This window comes from Sceloporus occidentalis, unplaced genomic scaffold (genome assembly GCF_023333645.1).
Source record: "Sceloporus occidentalis isolate IW3139 unplaced genomic scaffold, rSceOcc1.0.p SCAF_49, whole genome shotgun sequence".
NCBI classification, from domain to species: domain Eukaryota; kingdom Metazoa; phylum Chordata; class Lepidosauria; order Squamata; family Phrynosomatidae; genus Sceloporus; species Sceloporus occidentalis.
Genome location: NW_028317029.1, coordinates 3,266,782 through 3,293,081, shown reverse-complemented (window position 1 = coordinate 3,293,081; position 26,300 = coordinate 3,266,782). Strand labels below are relative to the sequence as shown.

At 40.5% G+C, this 26,300-nt stretch overlaps 1 protein-coding gene across 1 annotated transcript in view; it reads left to right on the top strand.

Annotated features, from left to right (window-relative positions):
* Nucleotides 1-26,300, top strand: part of LOC149288910 (pre-mRNA splicing factor cwf19l2-like) — a 70,584-nt gene that overhangs the window by 5,680 nt on the left and 38,604 nt on the right. The window contains exons 5-10 of the mRNA XM_089491176.1: nucleotides 5,013-5,132; nucleotides 8,687-8,780; nucleotides 9,827-9,942; nucleotides 10,733-11,337; nucleotides 17,330-17,429; nucleotides 22,460-22,561. Of these exons, the coding sequence (XP_089347302.1) occupies nucleotides 5,013-5,132; nucleotides 8,687-8,780; nucleotides 9,827-9,942; nucleotides 10,733-11,337; nucleotides 17,330-17,429; nucleotides 22,460-22,561 (1,137 nt within the window). The remainder of the gene's footprint in view (nucleotides 1-5,012; nucleotides 5,133-8,686; nucleotides 8,781-9,826; nucleotides 9,943-10,732; nucleotides 11,338-17,329; nucleotides 17,430-22,459; nucleotides 22,562-26,300) is intronic.

The following is a 26,300-nucleotide window of genomic DNA, read 5'->3' as shown; positions in this document are numbered from 1 at the left end:
CGTAAGATCGGTTGCCTTGGCTGCCGATCTTACTCGGGCCGCACCCTCTCTCTCCTCCGCGTTTAAAAATAAATTAAAAAAAAGAAAGAAAGACGGGATCCAAATTTAGCAGGGGGGCAACAGGGGGGGGCAAAGATTAACCTAGGGGGGGGCAATTGCCCCCCCTTGCCCCCCTGTAGCGACGCCACTGCATATTGATAATCATATTATAGACATGTATACCATATGACACTATTAAAAGTAAAAGAAAAGAGTACATGTATGGATATTAATATTCATATCACAAGCATGTGAGAATTATATAATGTTGTCAACATTTTATTATAAGAATAAGAAAGTCGTTTAATTATGTGTCATGAGAATGTAAATAGTGCCGTTTTTTTTAGAATCAAAAAGTGCAACTTTGGGAGATTTTTAAAGGGACATGCATATGATAACTGGGTGTTCTCTTTTAATTAGCACTACCCCCCCCCCCCTCCTTGCATATGAATGGAGGGATTCAGCAGAATACCCCTATATATCACCCCTCCCAATCTTATTGGTTTGCCTAAGATGTTTTAGCTACTAAATGGTTAAGGGTGTCTAGTTAAAGGGGAACTTCAGTTCACTAAAATATTTTTATTGCTAGTATCGTATTATTCCCATTTTCAGACAGCTTCTATTGTGTTTTCTAGCTCTGTTTTAATCCAATCTGCTAGATAAACACACTGAGGTCTACAGATAAAGGAAGCCGATTAGGGCAGCAGCTCACGATTACGTTCATAATTACATTACATCTCTATTGGCGTTTCTCTAATCGCCTTCTTATTTTACTGACATGATAATAAAAGCTATTTTTTACAAGATCCCAAACACAATATTTCTCAAACTAGGTTTTAATACCTAAAAAAGTTTTACTAGTCTGTTAATTTGTATGTAAACTATTTTTTCATATTTAATAAAAACTATGATTGAGAAAAATGACACTCTGCCCCCCTGATATGCCTTATACCCCCCTGATATGCCACTCTGACATCTGCGCTGGCTGGCACTTTCGTTGGAGCTTCTATGCCTAAGCACCGGAATGTCTATTTTAAAAAAGGGGAACTTTCGCTGAAAAAAACCCCTCATCTTATATTCAATAAAATCCATTCAACTAATCCATAATGAGATTCGTTGACAATGATTCTCATAATCGAATTTATCGATTAGTTGTTGTAGCCCTAAAGTTTATTGGAGCAAAATTAAATAAAACCAGGTTTACTTCAATTCTAACCCACCCTATGGAGTATTAATAATAATACCGTATTTGCTCGATTATAAGACGACCCCCCCAAAATCTAAATATTAATTTAGGAAAAAAAACAAAGCCTGAATATAAGACTGCCCTATAGGAAAAAAGTTTTACTAGTAAATATTAATTCATGTAAACAATATTTTCATATTTAATAAAAGCTATGATTGAGAAAAATATATTTTTTTTATTTGCCAACCTGCCCCCCAGTTATGCACATCTGCCCCCAGGGTTGCCACTCTGCCCCCAGAAATGCCTTATACCCCCTATTTGCCACTCTGCCCCATGATGTGCCTTTTAACCCTCTATATGCCACTCTGCACAGAGAAAGGTGAGAGGTAGTGTGGTGGTTGTATCGATGACAAGGAGGTTCTAGCAGCTAACATGGCGCGGCTTCTCTGAAGAAGTGAGTTTTGAGAAGTTTCTTGAATGTTGGGAGGGAGGGTGAATGCTGAAGGTTAGTTGGGGGTAGACTCCAGAGATATGGGGCAGCCGAGTGAAATCTTGTAGACGGGAAAAGGAAGAGGTGATAAGCGAGGAGGAGAGCCTTAGCCCATGGGAAGAACATAGGGATCGAGTAGGAGAGTATTTGCTTATGAGGGCAGAAATGTATGGAGGAGCAGCGTTATGGAGGGCCTTATATGTCAGTACAAGGATTTTAAATTTAATTCTAAAGGTAATAGGGAGCCAGCGAAGGATTTCACAGAGTGGGGAAGCAGAAGAGGAGCGACGTGCAAGGAAGATAAGCCTAGCAGCAGCATTTAGGGCAGACTGTAGAGGAGAGACAGTGGAATGCCAACCAGAAGAATGTTACAGTAGTCAAGACGGGAAATGGTAAGTGAATGAACCAAAGTTTTTGTGGATTCTTGGGTGAGGAATGGGCAGATGGGAGAGATGTTTTTTAGGTGCAAGTGGCAGGATCTGGCAATGGACTGAATGTGAGGCATCAGGCCTGGTTAGTAGGAGAGATAGTCGTGTTGTTAATGGTGATAGAGAATTCAGGTAGTGGAGTGGAGATGGAAGGAGGGAAGATAATGAGTTCAGTTTTAGAAAGATTAAGCTTCAGGTAGCGTTGTGACATCCATGAAGAAATAGCAGACAAGCAACTGGTAATACGGGACATGAGAGATCAGGAGAAGACGGGGAGATTTGGGTATCTTCTGCATATAGATGATACTGGAGGCCAAATGAGTTGATTAGTTTGCCAAGAGATGAAATATAAAGAGAGAACAGCAGAGGGCCAAGGACTGAACGTTGGGGGACGCCAACTGAAAGTGGAAGGGGTGATGATGTCTTGACAGAGAAGCTGACAGAAGGAACGGTTAGTCAGATATGAGGACTGACGTGGTCAAAGAAAATATATTCATAAAGGTGACTTGCCTTTGATCTGCTCAACTAGCCTTGGTAAAGACCCGTGCTGCTTTCTCGAGGCTCGCTTCCGGTCTGTCCGAGCAAGCGGCTTCTCTCACTGCTGTGTGGACATTAGAGATAGACGTAAATTATAAGTCTTAGTGGCACTTTAATGCATAGAAGATCTACGAGCAAGCAGAGAATCTGGAATTAATTCTGTGCTTAATTTATGATGGACCTCCAGACAAATGCGTCCCATTGATTACCTTTTTGTAGATGAAAATAGCAGCAGTTTGTAGATGGCCTTTAGTGGGCACAGCATGGAGGCTGTAAAAGGTAAGCATTCAAAAATGTATAATGTTTATAACGTATACATTTGCCCTCCGAATGGCTTGTAAATACCTTTTTTTTTTTTTTGAATTGGCTGATAAATTTGTGGTTTGTAAGTCTGGCACGGCAGCTCCACTTTAACAAAAAACTTCCCTTGACTCCATTAAACGTTTCCCCGCAACGCATTCAAACGTTCCGATCGTACTGTTCAAGATAAGTTGGTCATTATGACGGAGTATGAACGTTGACGCCAAGCACATTTTGTTCTGGAATCAAACTTTTTTTCATATCATTTATTTAAGATATTGCGCCTTTATTATGTTTGTCATGTAAGCCGTTTGTTTTGAAATTTGAAAACGGAACAAATTAATTTCACACTGAGCTCAAAATTGAATTTAGGACTTTATTACCGGTCTCGGGGAGTAAATCTTACAAGTGATTCACTTAATCCGAACGCTTAGCCTACATCTTCATAAAGGATTTCCGCTCCTCCTGGTCTGAAGTATTACTAATTAAACTAGAACGTGTAGGCTTGATCCTGCGCACTATGGTGCAAAAACAGCCAAATCTTTTTGTTGTTAAATGCATTTGAGCGACGAGGTTTCTTCTTATGTCCTATATGTGCTGGTGAACTTAATGGCATTATGTATATAATATGTTTGATGTGACCATAAGGTGCAATTCTATACGTTATTATATGCCGGTTACTTTCTCCAGACACCAGAGGTGTGCGATGCTGCTCCGTTAACACTCGGCGCTGGTGTCTATATACCTTTTAAAAGGAATTGCGAGTTTATTTGGACTACAATGCTTTTTACTGCAATTGGAGTGTACTGTTTATTCTCGAGTCTTTTTGGAAATGGGACTTCTGTGTCATTTTAGTTCTCCCCTGAAACCAGTTGCACGTTCTAGTTTAATTAGTAATAAATGTCCGTGTTCTACATGTGATTGGCAGCTGCTGCCCCCCCTCCCCAGCTTCCATTGATTAGAATGGGGGTCCTGGGCATGTTTAGAATGCATATTAAGGTATGCTTCCTGTGTACAGTAGAGGCAGCCGGGGGAAGACTTAATTGAGACACACATTTTTTTTTCTAGCTCCAGCAACTAAAGAACCCTCGCACCAAGTTCCAGTAAGTCAAATATTCTGGAGTCCATGTAACATAAACTCCGGTACGCCTTTAAAGGGACTCTCCAGCCCCCCATACAGCCCCATCAATTACAAATGCGGCGTCTCTTTGGAAGTGTAGCCTGTGCTGGAATGTTGAACCTGTCTCGTTGTTTTTGGAAGAGTGTTCATGTGTGAAGGCGTAAAAATAAATGTTTTTGAGCACTCCATACCTCAGTTTGATGGTGAACCTCCGGTTCTAACCTGTTATGCGTTGTAAATAGGGATGTCCTATGACCAAAAAATATTTTTCAACTTGAGTATAAACCCCAGTTCTGTATACAATAATGTAGGTCCGCATGGATACAAGTCTGTATTTCATTTTGCTCCAATAAACTCCCTTTTTCTGGAGGCGGCCATTGTTCTCAGTCATGTGATATTTTGGGGGTTCGTTCCATGCTCAGACACCGCACTGAGCTGAGTCCTTCTGGCAATGCTAATGAAGTCCCTTCCTACTTTCAAAGTGATTACGACTGAGCCGTTCTGTTAACGCAAATAATTAATATGTAGTAGCTTGAAAACGGCTTAAAAAAATGCAAATGATGGAAGTTCTCCTTTAATTAGTTTTAAGGCAGAGATTGTGGAAATATTGTTTATACTACTTATTATAATACTTTATAATCTCTTTATTATTGCAGTATATGAATATGTTGCAATTTATCTGAATTGTATAATAAAGTATGCCTCTGCCTCGTCTCCTACCAAAAACATGGAAGAACTATAGCTGAAGAGCGGCTCGCGCATGGTGTAAATGCAGGCGCCGTGCTCCTGACACAGTAATCGGCTATGTGTCAACGCGTTTCATGTATGGACTCCCGAAGCTTTTTATCTATAAATGCTCGGCAGTGGCCATGTTATTTTTTAATGTTAAACGACTCTGTGTTTCCATTACAGAGGGACGACTGGATGACCTTAGACTTCATGTCTTTGAAAGCGACGTCGTCTGCGGCATTAAGAGAGGAGAAGCAGAGAGAGAAAACACTGGAGCGTGAACAAGCCGAAGCCCTGGAAAAGGTGGGAGAGCCAGCGGACTGGAAGCTGTGCGCGCCGTCATGCGAATGGCAATTAGTATTTATGGCCTGGCTACTGGATTTCCTCCTCTTGTTGGCGTGGCGGACATTTAATTCTCGTTTTGTCATAAGTTGGTTATGGAGTTTAACCAGCAGTCTCGAAGCTAGCTTTTTGCAGAATAAGGCAAAAAATGCTTGTACTGGTATTTCATGCCTGTTTGTGGACAGTATGCCAGGGCACGTGCCATGCGATTTATGAAAGCGCGCTCTCCACGTGCCTCGTGTTATGACACGGAACCCGGTGGAGGATCATGGGTGTTGTAGCAAGAGCGTTTTGGGGCTTGTTGCCTTTTTCTCCTGTGAGTGGACTTATTTGTGGCATCTATATAACCAGAGAAGCAGGTAGGGTAATTTACACGCAGAAGATAGCCTTTTCAAGTGACATTCACTGGATCATTCCAGCCAATAGACTTGATACGTACGCGTGTGTGTGTGTGTGTATGTATGTATATATATATTTATATGTGTGTATGTGTATATATATATATATATATATATATATATATATATATATATATTATATATGTGTATATAATATATATATATATTTACTCACAGAGTCCATTGCACACCATTCCAAATATTCCAAGCCCGGTGCTAGTAACCAGCAGTTTCCATGTAAAACACTTTCAAAAAGATGGTCAGCACTCCAGGTCTTTAAATAGACAATTTCATTTTATTCAATTTAAAGACCTGGAGTGCTGACCATCTTTTTGAACGTGTTGTCTGTGTGTGTGTGTGTATATATATATATATGTGTGTATATATATATATATGTGTGTATATATATATATATATGTGTGTATATATATATATATGTGTGTATATATATATATGTGTGTATATATATATATACATATACATATACAATCACCATTATCTGCCCACTTCAGAGTGAATGCCTTTCCAACAGCTTTGTTTCTGTGCTTTTATTTATTTATTTATTTATTTATTTTGATGAGGTCATCAAGCCGTCTTGCCTCTGGTCTTCTTGGGTATTTAGTGTTGAGTGGGTATTCAATCCAAGATTTGTGTTATAAATTCCTCCGTTTTAGGCGCTTGACTCTTTTAACCCTTTGACCCGTCGTGACCTTTAAGCATAATCTGTAATGCCTCGATGGTGCGCACATACACACAGTTTATAGGTTAACTTTTTAAACCATTCATTTTTTTAAGCAGATTTTCATTACTATTTATAATGTACATTCATTTTTGCATTAATTATATTTTCCTTACCATCCACATAACTTTAGATTCAGGCAATTTATCCCTGCCCCACGAAACCACAAACATCTTGTTTAAGAAGTTTTCTCTGTTGAGTCTCCTTTTCCTTAAAAACACATTCATTGTTCCATTGTTTGTTCAACCTGCTGGATGCTCGTCCAGGCTGACCTTTAGGGAAAAAACAAATACTACTTTTTAAATAGTGGCTTTTTTTTCCTGTGGCTGCCCGGCGAGTTTAGTTTAGCCCTAAAATTTTGTTTGTCATAAGTAGAAGATTATCATTTTACGAATTACGAATGTTTTGGACCTGATTGCACAATGAGGTGTAGTGCAGTGTTTTCACCTTAGAGCAAAAAAACACGCAAGCATGTACTCACGCGCGCGCACTCTCTCACGCGCGCACTCTCTCACGCGCGCACACTCTCATACAAACATACACACACTCTCATACACACTCTCATACACACACACACACACTCACTCACTCACTCACTCACTCACTCACTCACTCACTCACTCACTCATACACACACACACACACACACACACACACACTCTCTCACTCATACACACATACACACACACACACTCTCTCACTCATACACACACACATTCACACTCCAGGCTAACCTTTAGGGAAAAAACAAATACTACTTTTTAATTAGTGGCTTTTTTTTTTTCCTGTGGCTGCCTGGCGAGTTTAGTTTTAGCCCTAAAATTTAGTTTGTCATAAGTAGAAGATTCTCATTCCAAAAAATAAAATCGTATAGCAGTAATTACGAATGTTTTGGACCTGATTGCACAATGAGGTGTAGTGCAGTGTTTTCACCTTACAGCAAAAAAACACGCAAGCATGCACACTCTCACACGCTCACACGCACACTCTCACTCATACACATACTCTCTCTCACTCATACACATACTCTCTCACTCATACACACACACACATTCTCTCTCACTCATACACACACACACACACGCTCTCACTCATACACACACACACCTTGGCAGATAGCTGATTTACAACATATACAATATGACATCATATCTCAGCATTAACATCCGGCAGGCTTTGTGCGGAAGCAGTAAAACTGAGCTCCTTTTATTTTGCGAGCCGATTTAAAAAAAAAAATAAAAAATGTACTGGTCGGCAACCTGGCCACGTGCCGTCACCGTCATATAGTTATAGTGTTCTCTGCTCACAATCCTCTCCGTGGCTTATAACCATGGCGTTCACAGTCAGACAATACGTTACAAGTGTGATTCCTGGTCATTCTATACCACGCTTAGTCCTTTATTAGCTGCCACGTATTTGGTCCTCTGTCTCCTAAGTGAATGTATTAAGGGAATATTGTACTGCAAGTGTTTGGCGCGTGCAGGTTTTATCTCGTATCGGCCTTTAGAAAATGCATTCATATACTGCTTCAGAGCACGTTTTTATACATTTATATATATTCTGTTTTCTCTACCGTCCAGTATTCCTGTTGCCAGGAATTGAAAGAGCTGCAGAGATGAAAAAGAATATTGAGCTCTGATCTTAATATTCCCGCTGATAATTATGTTAGAGGGACGGATGTTTTTACCATATTAATTCAGATCGACCGCGAAGTAAACATTTTCTCCACTCCTCGCTTCAAAGGAGAACCTTAAACTCTCTCGACTGTTCATATACATCAAGAATTACGAAAGTCTAGCGTTGTAGAAACAACGTATGTTTTTCTATTTGACGTGTAATTTTTTGCTTTCTTTTGACTAATCATGAGGGGGATGCTTAAGTTTGTGGCTCAGCTTCATCAGAGGTTTTATACAGATTACCTCAGCTTGGTCGCTCCCTGCTTTTGGGGCTGAGACGTCTTTAAAGATCGCCCCGGGGGATTTCTGTAGATCTGATTGAAGCAAATCGGTATTTTAAAAACCTCTTTTATTGATTTTACAAAAGTTTAAAACATAATATTGTTTTAAGTGACTTTATAAAAGAACATTTCTAACGACTTTCTTCTCAAAGATAGTCTTATGGTTGTGATGAGCCCTGCTTCCTTATAATGGATGTTAAGAAGCTTTTTGAGGGAAAATAAATGTATTCAACTTTTATTAATATATTAAGCTGTAAATATACATTTGATTGCATTTTTTCAGTATTTTTTTCTTAATCAGATTTTGGAAACCTTATTGCTAGATATTCGCAAACTTTATGCCTTTCGTATGAATGTCCATAATATTTTTGAAATGTTCTAGATTATTAAGTTATATTGATCTGGATATTCTTGTTTTCAGGAAAAAATACAAGCAAGGGAATTAAACCCTTTCTGGAAAGATGGTGGGTTGGGGCTGCCTCCAGAAGAGGGCGATGTGACCTCAGTCAAAAAAGGTAAAAATCCAATCTTTTTGGTAGATTTCCATCTTCATGAATTATGTCTCCGTATACGAGAGCCCAAAAGCTCTGGAAAGAATAGAAATTGCTGCTTTGCTGCAGCAACCGTCATCGTTTCCCCCAAATTCATAACTTTTCTTGTATCGTATTCCGCATTTGGTTGCTTTTGTTTAGATTAGGAACGACGACAAATTTTTTGGATTGAAAAAAAAATAAAAATAAAAAATGACGGTTTAACTCCTTTGGTGCTAAATGCGTTATTTATTCATTCTATTATTGAAAGAAAAGCTACAGCTTAAAGATAGTTGGTAATTCCACAGTTAAAGATAGACTGGGATAGAGGGTGGGGGGGCTACGCATATATCTGTCTTCTGTGTTTATCTATAACTCGGAGATCAAGTTTTCGAGCAGTCCTTATCTAAAGGAAGCCGGGGTCATTTCTCAAATCAAATATGTTGAGTCAGACTTGAGTCAGGGGATCAAGTTCCAGCAGGTCAGAAAAATGTGTAATCCTAGGCATTGTCTAGAAAGTGTGACCCACCTGGTGTGTGTGTGTGTGTGTGTGTGTGTGTGTATATATATAATATATATAATAAATCGTTTTAAGGCATTGCATGTAACCTTGCATGCATATTACGTTAAACATCATGGAATGTATGAATTCTTTATGCCGTTTAGTGATATTTCAGACTGAACACTCATTTTTGAATTGATCTTTCATGTGGGAAATATGTAGTTTTTCAATTTTCATTCACTTTAGCGACCCATCTGTTCTAGTAAAGCAGCTTGCATATTGTGCCCTTGTGGTATCTCTTATTCAGTGGAGTAGTCATCCTTAATATTGTATATAATAATACAATCGGTAAACAAGAGTAGTAGCTGCAATGGTCAAAGTAATGCAGGACTTTTACCTTACCCGAATTAAATAGTTCAGTAAACCATGTCTGCCCGCAGTGTTTGGGCAACAAGGCACGTACGATATATAAGATGCTGCTGGCTGAGTCTTGGTATGCAATAAAAAAGGATTTTTTTGACTGTTCCAGCTGCTCCTGTTGAAGATGGAGGCTTGAGCTGGTTAAGAAAATCATATCAAAGGATGAAAGAACAATCTGAACGGGAGAAAAGAAGCCTCGAGGACATTGTCTCTGAGCGATACGGGGTAAGAGGGATTTAGTACTTTTATTATCATTGCATTCTGGGCTATTTTATATACAAACCGATCTACTGTTAGGATGGCGCGGAATCACTGAGATCATAAACCCATCACAGTGTAGTATATTAATCAATAGAAAATAAATGTACATTTTATCCATAATGCACTCGCAAACAGTGTGGTCAGGAAGCATTTTAAAGTTAGGAATTGGATTCAAATATTCATAGAAAAATGATTTTAATAAAATCTAAACAAATATATAAGCCAAAAACCCATATATATATATATATATATATATATATATATATATATATATATATATATATATATATATATATATATATCTCTATCAAGTTTAACAGTCCTTTTTAATTGTTGATTTACACAAGTCAAATAAAAATTTCAATGAAGGTATATTTTTGGGTTCCTTTTGGTTTCCCACCACCGGCCTTTATGTATTTTTTGTGTCTATACACAGCTTTACAAGCAATGTTGCACATTTATATAACTTAAATTGCGAATCCTACACCACAAAGGTCAGTTTTTTATATCAATATTGAGCTATCCACAACTAAAGATATACTTGGATGCAGGATATTAATTATTTAGCTGGCCTGCTTCTTGTTGTGTCGATGTTAACCTAGAACGTTTATCATAGCAAACACACAGCATGTACCTTCTGTAAACGATACGCGTTTATTGAACTGCCGAGAAGACATTTGTAAAGCGGTTGGCCGGTCCTTTCTGGCCTATGTAAGTAAGTTGTTCTTGTTTTAATTTTATTTTACATGTGCAGTCAATGGAGATATTCGAAAGCAAAATGGAAGCCGCCGAAAAAGCTGCAACCCAGAATTCCAGAAGAGAACATGCTGGAGAAAAAGGAAGGTGGAGAAAATACCAAGATAATGAACCTCGAAGATTTGAAAAACCAGATGGCAGAAGTCGTGACCCGCTTCCTACTTATTCAATGCATGAGAAATCCACCCATCGTGAAACTGGGGAGCGAGGTGAAGACAAAGCTAGGTGGGAAAGAAGAGAATTTGATAAAAACAGAACAGAATCCGACCGTAGAAGATACCAGGATAGAGGAGGTGATGTTTTGGCCTCAAAATCAAAGCCCAAGTTCTTAAAACCCACAGAACATGACAATGCGGTCGGTTTTAAGCCACAGACCAGTAAGCCTGTAGTGACTCCACCAGAATTACGTAAAGGCTTCCAAAAACCAGTAAATGATGACCCCGAACCATGGAGAAAACCATCTTCCAAAGGATATAGAGAAGAGACTCAACAACACAAACAGGAGGACAGCCATGGCGATGAAAAAATAGATATGGAAGAAAAACCTGACCAGGATGTAAGCCCAAGAGATCCGCTCCAATCTCAACAAAAGCCATCACTGTGGTAAGTAGCCAGACCCATCAATAACGCCGGTACAATGCAATCATTCCTGGGTTATTATTTTTTAATAACTGATTTTTACATACCCGCCATGGATCTAATACGCTTATAGCATTCTCTGAACATCACTCCTTTCGCAAGTCCTGCATCGGTTCTAAAATATAACATTATTAAAGTGAAGTGTCTGGTTGGTTTGAGATTAGATTTATCGCGTTGGAACATGGATTGAGAAGAGCTATAACCTTCAGAGCCTATATAGTAACTGGACGTGTTTTATGAGGTCTATTTTATTATTTACAGAGCAGGTGTTTAAAGGAACTGTCTACATACTGCATGCTAAGTTGCCTTTTTTGCCTATAAATTTTAATTTAGAACATCAGCAAAATATGGTTTGCACAACTACCACCATTACAGGATTGTTCTAAGAATGTTTTTTTTTTTTTTTTATGTGATCGTGTAATACTTCTCATTAAGTGTTTTAGATTAGTGTTTTTAATTTCCAGCCCCGAGATGTGCGAGTTGAGTTTCATTTTTCTTTTTTTGGATGTAAGGCATCGGTGAAAGCACAGATACCGGCAGCTGACTCGTTCTGTTGATTTCATTATGTCAGATGGTGCTTTTGGCATTGGGTCAGAGAGGCTCCTTGGCTCAGGCTGGTGCGGCACTGATAAAAATCAGCACTATGTGGAAGTACCACCAAACTACTGTCGTTGGGTGACAGCCACCTATCGATCTGTCCATTAAAGGTACACTCCAGCCATCACAGGCTTTTTATGTGTATGAAGGCTGAGAGGTCCCTTTTAAATGTCCCTGTGGTCCCTCTTACAAATGTGTTTGAAGGATTCTCCATAATTCTCCCATATGCATTTGGCTTTTTTTTTTTTTACCACCCAACTGCAGCTTCGCCATGACCCCCATGCCAAAGCATAGAAGCCATCCCATTGATTTCAGTGGGAGAGCCTTCCTACTGCTGATTGGCTGCTTTAAAAAAGAAATCAGTGGCGTGAGAACAGGGCCGTGGATGGGTCTTTGGGCTGCAGCTTCTCCTAAAGTTAGAGTTTTATATTGTTTAACGTTTTTTGTTGCGGAGTCTGCATGGGACACTAGAGTGTCCCTATAAGATGTTACCTTATTGAATATAAGCCCACTATTTCCCCTGATTTATCATTCGTATTGGGCAGCCTAACATTAGAAAGTAACGTCCATTAATATTTCATCAGTTTTAAAATTTTATTTACGAATGCGTGAGTCTGCATACATTATATGTCATGTCCATAGTAATAGTGCCAACATGCTACACGTGATTTTTGTGGATATGGATTGCAGAGGATGCAAGGTGACCATCAGGGACCCTGTTACTTTTTAAACAATATGTAGCTTTCTAATGCACTGATCTGTAACCCAAGAGTATCTTATTTTTATTAATATTGTTGGTGCGAATTCTGTTCTCTGCTCTTATATCATCTTTATGATAGAATAGTGATGTCCTTGTCTAACATTGATAACTATTGCCAAATATTTTATCTAAAATCACTCGTAAATCCTCCAAAATTGTCCCTGAAGAAGTTCAATTAAGCTTAAAAGATAGAATGCTTATAGATTTCACCTCTCGGTTTGCTGACGTTAATAACTGTACTGAACTTCACCTGGCGTTTCTTACTCCCGTTTTGGATCTGGGAGAGAGAAGCGTTCTGCTGTAAGTCTATAACTCCAGGTAATGTCTTTACTTTAATCCAAGGTCACCCAGGAGTGCGATCACCGGTGAAATCCAAAAAAACAACCAAAGTGGTAAAACTCAGTTTTTTGGGGGGTTTTTTTAGCAATTTTTTTCGAATAGTCTGAAATGATGTGCGGCCCGTGAAGTCATTTCCTTTAATCAGGTTTAGGAGACAACTTGAAAACAGGACATGTGACCAGCAACCTTCAACCACCAGTCTTGGTCCTACATTCGAGGTAACTGTAGATCTTCTCAAGCAGATATTGTGGTTTTGGAGTTTCCTGGCCCTTTCTAAATCTGAGTTTTCCTGTAGTTAACCCCTTACGGACAATGGGCAGTCCCTAAACCCAATGAAAATAATGCATTTTGAGCCCGTACATGTACGGGCTGTCATTAAGAGGTTAAGCATGTCATTGATTTATTATTCCCTAGCCTCTTATCACCCTGCCAGATACAAAGGAAGCCGGTTTTCTGAATGATAGGCGGCCAGTTTCACGGAAAGACATTCGTCGGCATGGGGAAAAAAAAATTAAATCACTAATTTGGGGAAACCAATTGTGTTCCTTTTAAGATTAAATTTCTCATTATTGCCACAATTTGAATTTGTTTCAATGTTGGTGGGATTGGTTTAGAGGTGCTAAGGTCCTGCATGAAAATTCTGACCACCTGATTTCATGTATTCTCAGCAGTACAAAAAGCCTGGCTTTTATTTGTACTCCCTTCGTGTCAGGAATGGGATTATATTTATTAGTGGCCATCCCTGACTAGTAGCCTCCTGCCTTATATTTTCCTTTATTCTATTAATTATTTTAGCCCTGCTGCGCTCATTTACCCTTTGTCAAAAAAAAACAAAAAACCCTGCTGTGAAAAAAAAACACTATACGAAGAAAATAATTGGAAAAGAAAATACTAAACGATAAGTGTTTAAAAAAAAAAGACGAGTAAATAGTCAACCAGCTGCTGTTTACAGCAAAAAATATAATGCAAATAATGTTTGCATCAACTTATTAAAAAAACAAACAATTCATCTATGTGTTTTATGTCTGTTTTAAAAGTGTTTAAGATATAGTCCCAGCTGCTAGTAACGCTGGGCTTTCATATCATAGTTGTGGGACCCTGGAAACATCAATTTAAGTGGTTGTGATATCGTTGGTGAATGTCCTTGCGCAGTCACCACACTGAGCCGATGCTTTATGGCAGTGCTAATGAAGTCTGCTCCTCTATACACTGTTTTGTCAGCCTGAATCTTGCCGAGTCATTCTATTGTTTACCACAGGTAGCATACAAGGAGTCCGGGTGTTTGTCTTGTAAGTTGGGATAACAGAGCTAGAATGTATGCAAATAATTAAATGCAGCTGTCTGAAAACCTAAAAAATTGTTTGGTTTTTTTCTTGTTTTTTTTCCTAATCACAATATTTCTGAAAGCTCAAATTATTATAAAACATTAGTGCCTCTTCCTCTTTAAAAATATGTGACCTGACATATTAGAAAGATAGATTATTGTGAGGGTTTTAAAAAATAATAGAAAAATGCTACATTCTGCCCCGTAAGCCTTCAGGGGAAAAACAGTGTATCTGCAGGCAGTTACATCACATGCATTGCAACGTGATGTGCTGTGATGTCACCACGTGGTTATTCACTATTTCCGCACTCCATTAGCATATATTAGAACAATATCCCCTGCGAAAAGGGGTGAAATCGTACAAACTGTCTCAACTCCCGTGGGATCAGAACCTTACCCCAGCGCTAAGTATACTTTCTGATTGCTTGTGAGAAATATGAACATGTTGGGCCCTCACAGGTACTCTGCAAATCAGTAACTTAAATGGATCCATCACTTTTCCCATGTTTTGCTTTTTGCAGTAAAGTATGTATTCAAAATAAACCGTGAGCAGAGTTACTTCTAAAAAGCACCCTTCGTAACTTCTCACAACTTGCGGGATCTTCTCCTCCGCCTTTCAGTTGTCCATCTTTGGCGGCAGCTAAAGACCGAGGTAGGACAAGGAGATATAACATCATGATAACATTGAACAGGCTTGTGACCCAAGCTGCCACTCATCTCATAAAGATAAGAGCGATTGGCAGACAAGGCACAAGCTATAGATCATTGTATATCAATGAATGTATGTTAAAAGCTAAGATGACTACCTGTCCCTTCGAAGCGACCACCACTCATTTGTATGCCGAAGGTTGTGGGCATTTGAGACATGTCTTCTCCTCCTCTTCTTTCCGTTTCGGAATATGCCGCCAATAACGTTTGTAGAAGGAGCTCTACTTAAGTGGTAGGATATGCTAGAAAATCTAAAGTCACGGCAGCGTCCCTGTATGCCCCGATTTCCAAGCGGCGGCTTCCCGTGCCGCTATTATAAATTCTTATCACTATTTTAAGCGATGTCTAATGGTTTCGAAATGCTCGATAGATGATTGAATCTTAGGCAGAAATAATGGGATTCTGCTCAGAACGTTCAATAGTATTTGTATCTCGAATCTGTCCTGTTTCGCCGAGTGATTTCTTGGCTTTTATTATAGATTAACTACATCTCGTAACGTCGCCGGCTACCGGGGTAGGTAAGAAAGTCCGTTTCAAAGCACCTACCTAGAGTGTGCTGAATGGCTAAAGAAAGCAATATCCCGGCAGAATGTAGCTGAAAGCCTTCCTAATTGATAACCACCTGCTGCCGCCGACACTTTTGCAAGCTGAAATCCAAGGCACCAGCAGAGAGCAAATATCTTTTTTTCCCTTATTCCTCTCAAACCGCATGGTTTCTGTGCCTTTGCGCTTCCTGCGGCTTAGCCGGGCAAATCTATTAGGTTTTATCTTCCCTTCTCCATGTGCGCTGAGCAGACGCGGCTAGAATGCTCTCCTCTGACATTAGAGCCGGACACCTTGTCGGCGTCTGCGTAACAAACCTCTTTGTCTTTAAATACAATATATGAGTACAAAGCACAATTGTTACGTGACTGTTTGGCGTTAATTTGCCTGCTTTGTACGCAATATTCTCAGTTTGTGGGAATAAAGTTTGAATCTGTGCCGGGCGCTCCAAATCTGGGCATCGCAAGCATGTCAAGTGCTCCCAGCAGGCAGGGTTTGACGCTTTCATGGACATAAATGTGGCTTGGGTAGTTAATAGGCCAACTGGCCCTTGTCTGGAGTCGGATTAAGCCGCGTACTGTAGGCAGGCAAAGCCTTAAGGCAATCTTTTCGAACACAAAACAATCCTAGGCTCCTAAGTTATTGGAAGTCAAGAGAGAGCGCTCTGCGGAGATGGAAGTCCCAGGATACATGGCACTGACAAAAATAAAGGGGGTTAAAGTGCTTCTGGGTGCTATGTCTTAGAGTAGCTAGATGCCTTCTCCACATGATCCACCTTCTTGGGTCATCCCACAGCTCCTGTGGATGTGGCTGGCCGTGGTGGGCAAAAGACCACTCTAGCACATATTGCTTCTTTTGTGTCTTCGGAGTGTTGGCAGATAAGTAAACAGGGACTGGGGGGTGTTCTCTTAATCTCTTAAGGAAACGTCTGTGCAAAGCAAGTCATTCATCCGGCATGTCCCCCCTATACCCCAACTCCAGTCCTGGGAAGGAGATGTGCCGGCCAGTAGCAGTATGAGTTACTTGCCTCCATTCAGTGCCCACCAGTCTTTTTTGTTCTGGAACAGGCAAATGTTTTTGTTGTTGTTCAGGTTTGGTTTATTCGGTGTGGAAGACGCACAGGAATGTTGTAGTGGGAGTTGTGACCAGTGGTGCATGTGGCATCAAACCTTATGTATTCGACCTTCTATCTATAAAAAGCAACATGCTGCTTCCGTTTTTTTTTTAGTGTCTTGCTCATTGGCTGCCATCTGTATGCCATCAGGTGTATTTATGGGGGTTACGATCCCCCCGCAGACCCAGAACCTACCTCAACAGGGGTCTTCTCCTTGTCCTCTGTGCTGGTGAAGGACACATAGGTAAATAATTACTACCCCCTCGGCACAGACCTCCACAGGGTAAATGAGCCAGTGGGAAGAAATGCTTTTCCCAACAGCCCCATTGAGCATCCGCTTACCAGTGAGTCTGATCTGCCGCTGGTGATGCAGCGCTGGGGTTGCCATCCCCCAGGACCCTGCTGCCTTGGACCTAGACTCCATGAGTGTGTCATCTGGCACTAACTAGCCCAACATCTTGCACTTAATGTTTTCTTCAGACAGGTTAGCAGTATTCATTTAACAATAAGCGATATGCGCTCTTCATCTGCTTTACATTTGCCCCCTTTGTTTTGTTTTTTTCTTCTTTAGCCCTGAAACCTTTAAACCTCCACAAGTACAAATCCTTAGCGAGGAGGAAATGAACAAGCTGGGAGCCAAGATTGTAAAGGCTGAGCTGCTGGGTAATATGGTAAGTGAGCCGGACTGAGTATTTTTCCTAAAACCAGCAGCAACAATATGTACAGTATGGCTTATTAAGTATCCATTTATATGATGTACATTAGGCTAGGAGCGTCGCGTTACATTTACTTATAGAGCACCGGCAGATTTCATAGCGCTAACTATAGTGCTAATGTTACCAGTAACATTAAAATTGACAAAATACACTTTAACAATAAGATTAACCCACGTTATGAATGGTACAGACGCCGAAGAGGGCCCTGCTTATAGTCTGCTACATAAATTGTTATACCTCCTGCTAGCCAAATCGGTTATCGTACAGCCTTTCCTGATATCGGTTTCCTCTGTTGGGTGTTGGACGCTTGAACATGTCACAATGCGGTTAGAGCAGCATTGATTTATTACATGTTGGTATCTATAGAGATGGAAGACTTGAACTCCATCACTAGGACCATTATGATATATCTGTCCGCATCCTCCGACGTCTATGTTGTTTGTTAGTGATGCTGCAGACATATGATGTATTAAAGGGACTGGCTCTGCAAAATGGAAATTAACACTGAGTATTCACATGTTAACTATTTTTTTATTTCCTTTATTTACCAATCTGCTCCCCCCAGATATACCTTATACTCCCCCTATATGCCAGCCATATACCTTATTAGGGCTGAAACAACTAATCGATAAAATCGATAATAATCGATAATGAAAATCGTCAACGATTTTCATTATCGATTAATCGAATCGATTTTTATCGATTTATAAAAATTATAATCCGACCTCAAACAGAGATCGGATTATAACACTAGAATCCAAAACCCCCTGCAACGCTGCAGGGGACCTGGATTCTCCTCACTGTCGGCCGGTCTCTCACTTCCGTCTCTCTCCCCCTCCCATCTGCCTCCTCCCCCTCCCATACATCACTCTGCCTCTCTACCCGGCTCCGTTACTGACTTTATAGAAGCCTCAGCGTAAGTGAAGGTGAGTAACGGAGGCTGTCTGTGCGCATCGTTTAGACCCCCACCGGCTGACAGAGGATCATCCTCTCTGTCAGCCGGTGGGGGTGCATCGCACAGACAGCCTCCGTTACTCACCTTCACTTACGCTGAGGCTTCTATGAAGCAGCAGTGAAAGTTCCTGTCAGTAACGCAGCCGGGTAGAGAGGCAGAGCGGTGTATGGGAGGGGGGAGGAGTCAGAGGGGTGTATGGGAGCCACCCTCCCATACACCACTCTGGCTCCTCCCCCTCCCATACACCACTCTGGCTCCTCCCCCTCCCATACACCACTCTGGCTCCTCCCCCTCCCATACACCACTCTGGCTCCTCCCCCTCCCATACTCCACTCTGGCTCCTCCCCCTCCCATACTCCACTCTGCCTCTCTACCCGGCTCCCTGGTGTATTGTGAACCTCCGTGGCTGACAGGAGGCAGAGTGGAGTTTGGGAGGGGGGAGGAGGCAGAGTGATGTATGGGAGGAGGAGGAGCCAAAGTTGTGTATGGGAGAGAGAGGAGGCAGAGTGGTGTATGGGAGGGGGAGGAGGCAGAGTGGTGTATGGGAGGGGGAGGAGGCAGAGTGGAGTATGGGAGGGGGAGGAGGCAGAGTGGAGTATGGGAGGGGGAGGAGCCAAAGTGATGTATGGGAGGGGGAGGAGGCAGAGTGGTGTATGGGAGGGGGAGGAGCCAGAGTTGTGTATGGGAGGGGAAGGAGCCAGAGTGGTGTATGGGAGGGGGAGGAGCCAGAGTGGTGAGGGGGAGGAGCCAGAATGGTGTATGGGTGAGTTATAGTGGTGTATGGGGGGTATTATAAATTTCAGGGCATATAGGGGGTATAAGGCATATCAGGGGGGCATAAAACATATCTGGGGGTAAAAGGTATATCAGGGGGCTCAGTGGCATATAGGGGGTATAAGGTATATCGATATTAGGCATATCAGGTGGGCATAAAACATATCTGGGGGTAAAAGGTATATCAGGGGGCTCAGTTGCATATCACTGGCATATAAGAGGTATAAGGCATATATGGGGTCAGATGTGCATAACCGGGGGCAGTTTGGTAAATAAAAAAAATTTAAACAAGGCTTTTTTCTCATAGTTTTTATTAAATATGAAAAATAGTTGACATATGAATTAATATTTACTAATAACTTTGTATTAAAACCTAGTTTAAGAAACACTGTGTTTGGGTTCTTTTATTATTATGTCAGTAAAATAAGAAGGTGAATAGAGAGAGAGAGGCCATTGTGATAAAGAGATGAAAGTGTAAATTGTACGTTTTTTATTACATTATTTTAAATTGAAAAAAAATTTAATTTTTTTATCCGATTAATCGAAAAAATAATCGGCCAACTAATCGATTATTAAAATAATTGTTAGTTGCAGCCCGATACCTTATACCCCCTAATATGCCACCTGGCCTCCCTAGACTTACCAATGCACCCCCATACTTGCCCTCGTGCTCTAGACTCCCTGGTGTCTAGCCGGGCAGCTGGTGGAGGTCTGCACGATGCGCGTAGACAACCTCCGCTGCGGCCCGGCACTTCCGCCAGGGCTTCTATGATGGAGCACCAGAAGGTCATGTCACGTCGGCGCTCCATCGTAGAACCCCAGGAGAAAGCACCGGGCAGCAGCGGAGGTTGTGTGCGTGCATCATGCAGGCGTCCACGGGCTGCCAGAGAGGAGGATCCGGGTCCCCTGCAGCGCTGCGGGTGGTCTGGATCTTAGTCTTATAGTCAGACCTCTATTTGAGGTCGGATTATAAGACGACTTCTAATATAAGACAAGGGGTGTTTTTTCAGAGCATTTGAAAGAAACTTGTCTTATATTTGACTAAATATGCTAAATCGATCATTTAACTAATCTGTAATGAAAATTGTCTGATTTTTGTTATCGATTATTATTGATTTTAGCGATGAGTTGTAGCCCTAGATAAGAGGAACAGCCTTCCAGCAGAAATAGTAGAGGTTAATTTCAACATTCATGGAATAGACTTAAAGCTAACTTGAATCTAAGACGAGACCAACGACTGATAAAGGTCGGAGTCTTTACATCATGAAAAATGGGCAGACTAGATGTGCTCAATAGTTCTTATCTGCTGTCAAATTCTATGCTTATATTCCAAGAAACGTCATCCTTTAGGGACTTGCTACATTTAGATTTGGTATCTAAACCTTAAAGCACTGGGAAACTCATCTTAGCGTTCCCTCTGTAATTATAAAATGGTAAATAAATTCCCGAAATGCCAAAAACCTGTGCTTTTCTGTCTTAAATCAATGGGAACGCAGGATCATACCTTAATGTATGCTGGACTCGGCCGATGCCGCTGCACCGCGGTGAGATATACAACATGAAATAGGGAAAGTGCACGATAGACGTGGAGGAACGAGCGAGAACATCTCCCTTCCCCTGATTATGGTTATTAAAGTTGTTTGTTTCTGCAGTAATAAAATCTCACTGGGGTGCTGTATAAGCAATAAATGTACGCTCCTGGATGCGTACGTATAATTCAGCCATGCGTTTATTGCAAAACCTGCCGCGCCAGAGAAAATGGTCTACGTTAGCGCAAAGGATCCCGTTATTGGCTAAGAAATCCCACGTTCCTTTTCTTGTCAATTTACGTCTTTCTGTAGGTAATGTCCATGGCTATATGCTTTAAACACGCAATACTCTGTGTATTTACTCCTGTAAAATTCCAAATATATAGAACATTTAAAGAAAACTTCATATTTTTGGGCTCCTGAACAAAAAAAAAACTAGTTCTGAAATAAGTGTGAAATACCCAATACTCTTCACTTTAAAAGACACTTTAAAATATTAAAACTTTTAATTTTATATCTTACATACAACCATCAAAAGTAGCTTTCTAAATGGTAAAAATCTTTAAGTGAAAATTGAAATCTTAACGTACTGAATTAGTCTTGTTTTCTCCCCCCCCCATCGTCTCGGGAGTTAATGTTGTCCTGATCACGTTTTTCTTGTAGTTTGTCTGCTAAAGCACTTAGCAGGCTCCATTATACATCTCAACACGCTGCTTGCCTATCCGTTTTAGCTGCCCCCTTAACTCTGGGAAGATAATGTGTTGGTTGATTGAATTTTTATTGGATTTCTTGAATGTGCCTGACGGTGTTTCTGTTAAACAGATCTATTTCGTTTTAAGATCGAACGTTAGTCTGTTGATTGGTACTATAAAGGACCCTCGGAAATAGACCTTCTCTTCTGTAGGTCGGCACCTGTGTTTGTACTTAAATGTGAAGACCCACCGTATTTTATTTTTTTATGGCCAGAAATACAATGTTTTTAATTGTTTGCTATATGAATGTGTTTTGTCTTAGTTACCTTAGCCCAATCTATTAGAAAAACACTCTTGGTTAGTCTTCAACTTGTGAAACTGTATAGAGGAGAGGACTTCCCTAGGATTGCCATAAGCTCAATGCCATGTTTGAGCAGCGAAAGTCACTCAAAATATCACACAGATCACAACGGCAGCCTTCGGATCTGCAGATAAAAGGAAGTTTGTTGGAAAAAGATGGATTAAAACTCACTTTCCTTCAGTGTAATGGTAGATAACTGTATATAACGCTGTTAATGCACAAAAAAATTTAACTTTTAGGCAAAAGTATCTCGGTGCCTTGAAGAAGAGCTTTCTTTCTATCCCATGGAACTGCATTCCGAAGTTGAAATTGGCAATATGTATTGTTGGCAGGTCTCGGGGTGGCTTAGATTTGCTCTCTGGTGGCTTTCTGGTAGGACTAGAGAAATAAGATGTCTTTTGGTGGTCACAATGACAAACTACACTATTTACACTACATATTCAGTGTATTTTATCCAACTTTAAGGTCATGAAGGCAGGAAGTGTAAAGTCCATGAGGCTCGCCGTGCTCCCCAGCTTCCATTTTATTTCTTATTAACCAGATTCAGTGAGAACAATGCCTAACTGTTGCTTAAAATGGATGAGAAGCAAATAATACAAAGATTGTGAAATGTAGACGGTTTCTTATACATTGTCCGGGGCTCTGGTATAGAACATGTTTTTGCTCTTTTGAAGGAATTGGCGTCAAAGCTTCGCAGCCAGCTGGAAGAAGCCCGGCAGCAGAGTAAGGACAGAACCCTACGACAGACAACTACTGATGTGAAATCGGATAGAGAGGTAAGAATTAAAGAGGAACTCCCACCAAATTGCTTTTCTGGTTAAAAACATGTATTCAGAAATGTTGTGCATTCTAGTTTTTGTTCAGACTGCTGCGTATTAGTGACTTGTATCTTCGCCCAATCCTCTAGACCAGGCTCCTTATCATACTGCCTGTTGGTAAATAATAGAATGGCTCAGCCTTAATCACTTCTGATGAATGGACAGGAAGTCTATTGGGGCAAAATGAGGTAAAAACTGGTTTGTTTTCTTTTCGTCAAGAGTTTTTACTCCATTTAACCCATGTGCTGTCGGTGGTGCTGAAGGGTTCTGCCATGATTTCCAGTTCCAACCCGGCTTGGGTTGAAATAAGTGAAGGGGGGATGTCTGTGCACTTTTTTTGGTATTACTTTCTAAAGTATCCCTAACAATAACCTTGTTAGTTTGTTATAGTGCTGTTCTTCTGTTTTTACCTCTCTCCATCTAAGAACCAACGTCACGTTTCTCGGTCACCTCTAATTTCTTACTTTGTGGGTTTTAGAGGAGCAGCAAAGCTGATCGTTTGAAATCCTGTTTCAGGGCCCAACCAAGCATGTCTACCGAGATTGCAATTGATTTTTACATTACACTGCTAAACAGAATGAATAATGTATATACACTCACTCTGCTTTCAGCTCAACATATCGCTAGAACACCCCCCGAATTAGCCGGTCTAGATTTTAATAAATATAAATATCCCTGGGAGTCGTTACAATACTTCCAATAACTGGGTGTTATCTGCTGTGAATAAACTTGCTTTAATGTAAAGTATAGGTATAGTAACATATGTGATCCCAAGTTTTCTGCCTCTAGAAGAACTTGGCTGGTCCTGTATAATGTATAGTTAAATAAGCAACATTTCAGTCTCCTTACACATTGAATTATACATTAGACAGGGCCAGCTGAGACCTTTCTGCTGGAGAAACTCGCTAGTATTCGCTCTTCATAAAAATAAAAAAATAGTGAAGTGAGAGAGTTAATTATTTTAGTTTTAACCAAAAAGTAGCAGAAGTTTGAACTCGTATTTTGTATTTCAAAGTTATAAAGTATCCGTGCGGAAAATATGACTCACTCATTACTTTTTTTTTTTAAATTAGATTTTGGAATAATTACCTTGAGGGATAATCTTGTTGAATTATTAATGTACTAATTAAAGTTGTCTTTTTTTCCTTTTAATTATTTATCAGCCATTTAAAGTATTGTTCTGGCTGTCTTATTACTTTTTGAAAAGTTTTTGGATGCCTTATGTGTATAGGATAGCAAATACAAATATTTCCCCTCATTAAACACACATGTGTTCCAGGTAATATGAGGAAAAAATGTGATCCGTAACGACGGTCATGGCGAACTGCAAAAATATTTAATAATATCCCTCCTTAAAATAGTAATAGATTTTTGAAGGAAGGGCATAAATAGTGGACAACATAAAAAAAAAACAAAAAACCAAGACCACAGGCAGGCCGGATGGATCGCATGGATCTGCCATCACCTTCTTTACAAAAAGGTGATTAGAGAAATTACCCCAAATGCTTAGGATTTCCATCGGTTTTGGGAATACCCGAAAAAACTCTAGTTGATTTGTGCCTCAAATTGGGGGAAAACGCCTTCTTAATAATCTTTGAAAATGTTTCTTTGGGATCACATGGACCGCCGCCATTCCTTTTGGCTTTCAGAGGTCTACCCCTTTTGCCTCTGGTTCGAGCATCCTCTCTGAGAAGGACGTTCCGTGCAGTCCTTGTGGTTCTTAAATCCCAGCGTTTTTAGGATGGCATAGAATGTCCAGATGCATCAAGAGGTTAACAATGTATGGATTCAGCAAGTGTTGTGAATGAATTCCTATCGGGAAAGACATAACCTGCACTTTAATAAAGCAGTGAGAATGTCCCCCTGGTCAAAGTGTTGGGTTATCGAGCAGCTCAGTGTGTCTATCAGCAGCTTTAGAGGAATCTCGTTGCTTCGATTCATAATCCTCTTGGCTTTGCGAGGTTGGGCCAATCAATTACCCCGATTAGAGCTTTGCCGTAGGCATAAGTAGTATTTTCTTTTTTAAATAGGCAGTTGGCTCCCCAACCTGTCATTGGAATGGCTACATGTCCTGTCCGCACTCGGCCCATGCTACGTCTGTCTCCTCAAGCATTGTGAACGTTTAGTCATGGGGTGAGACTCTTTGGAATGCTTTTTGCAACCCCAGGGGACACTTAACCAATTTTAACTTTTTTTGTTTTTGTTTCTAAAAGGTATAAACGGTAGTTACCATAGAAACATAGAATCTCACAGCAGATAACCATTCGGCCCATCTAGTCTGCCCATTTTTCCTGATGTAGAGACTCCGACCTTTATTGGTCCTTGGTCTTGTCTTCGGTTCAGGATAGTTCATGCCATACATCCCATTCACGCTTAAATTCTCCAATCGTTACACAAATACAACGAGCGCGGTATTTAGAATAACCCCAGTGTTTGTATTGCTGTTTCACAAGGGGTTAGAGAGCTTTGCTGCTAGGATTTATCTGTCCGAACGCCATATTGTGAATGCAGGAAAACGCAAAAAAAAGGATTTGCAGTCAGGAAAAGTTTCCTAATGAAAAGCCGATGTCTGTGAAATATGCACTTTGACAGAACTGCTTCCAGCTTCATTAGAGGACATCTGTAGCGTCTCGGCACAGTTGATACCTTTCTGAGTCACCTGAAAATTGATTTTTTTCCCCCCTCTATCCCCCGCATACGGCTCCTTGAAGTAAATTCCACCGGCTGCCGCGACATTGCTTCACGTCTGTAATTTTTGTCATTCGCTTTCTTGGTTTGTTAAGTGCCTTATCACTTCGAGCCGCAGAAGAATCTAGAAATAAGCCTTCTCTTTGGTTCTTTTTTAGACAGATTGTATATCCCCGCGTTTTTTCTTCTTGCATGCTGGAAGGCAAGGATGAACAGGTGGGCAGGCGTCGGGATTAGCCGAGATTCATTTTGTGTGGCACGGGGCACATGTCCAAGAGGGTTTGTCTTCAATTTGGAATGATTTCATCTGGACTCGGTTGAACCTTGAATCGGATCAGGAGAATTATATATATATTTTTTTTATATAATATATACGTTTTTTTTATAAGTCAGACAAGTCGCCTGCATTAAAACAAAATCTCTCTCCACCAAGCCCCCCAATACTTGAATAAATCTAATTTAATAAACTAATTTAATGCTGAGATATGCAAACCTACTCCCTTCCAGCGACAGATTTCCTGGACCTTGGAATACAGAAAACTGAATTATGTATATATTATAACACCAACATTCTGCCTCCCATAGGATCTAACTTCTAATACTGACAAATGCTCTTATAAGAAAAGAAAAATATTCCCAAAATGGGACCGCACTAGTGTAGATGTACGTGGTTTGGGGTCTCCTCTTGAATAGGTAAATTATTTCTTTTTTTTTTTTTCCAAATCAAATTTTTATTGGTTTTGGTTGAAAAACGGGGGGGGGGGGGATACAGAAGGAAAGAGGGGAAGGGGGAAGGGAGGAGGGCAGCACCAGTAACAGTATGCATGGACAAAACATGACAATCAAAAACCGCAAAAGGTCATACATAAAGGAGACACAAAATAGCCGGGTAAATTATTTCTTTACGTACACGGTGAGCTGGAGCTGCGTCATGCGTACGGCCAGAGGATCTCTTCCAACCGGAACCTTTTGACTTGGCCGCCTTAAGGCAAATCGCATGCAGCTCATC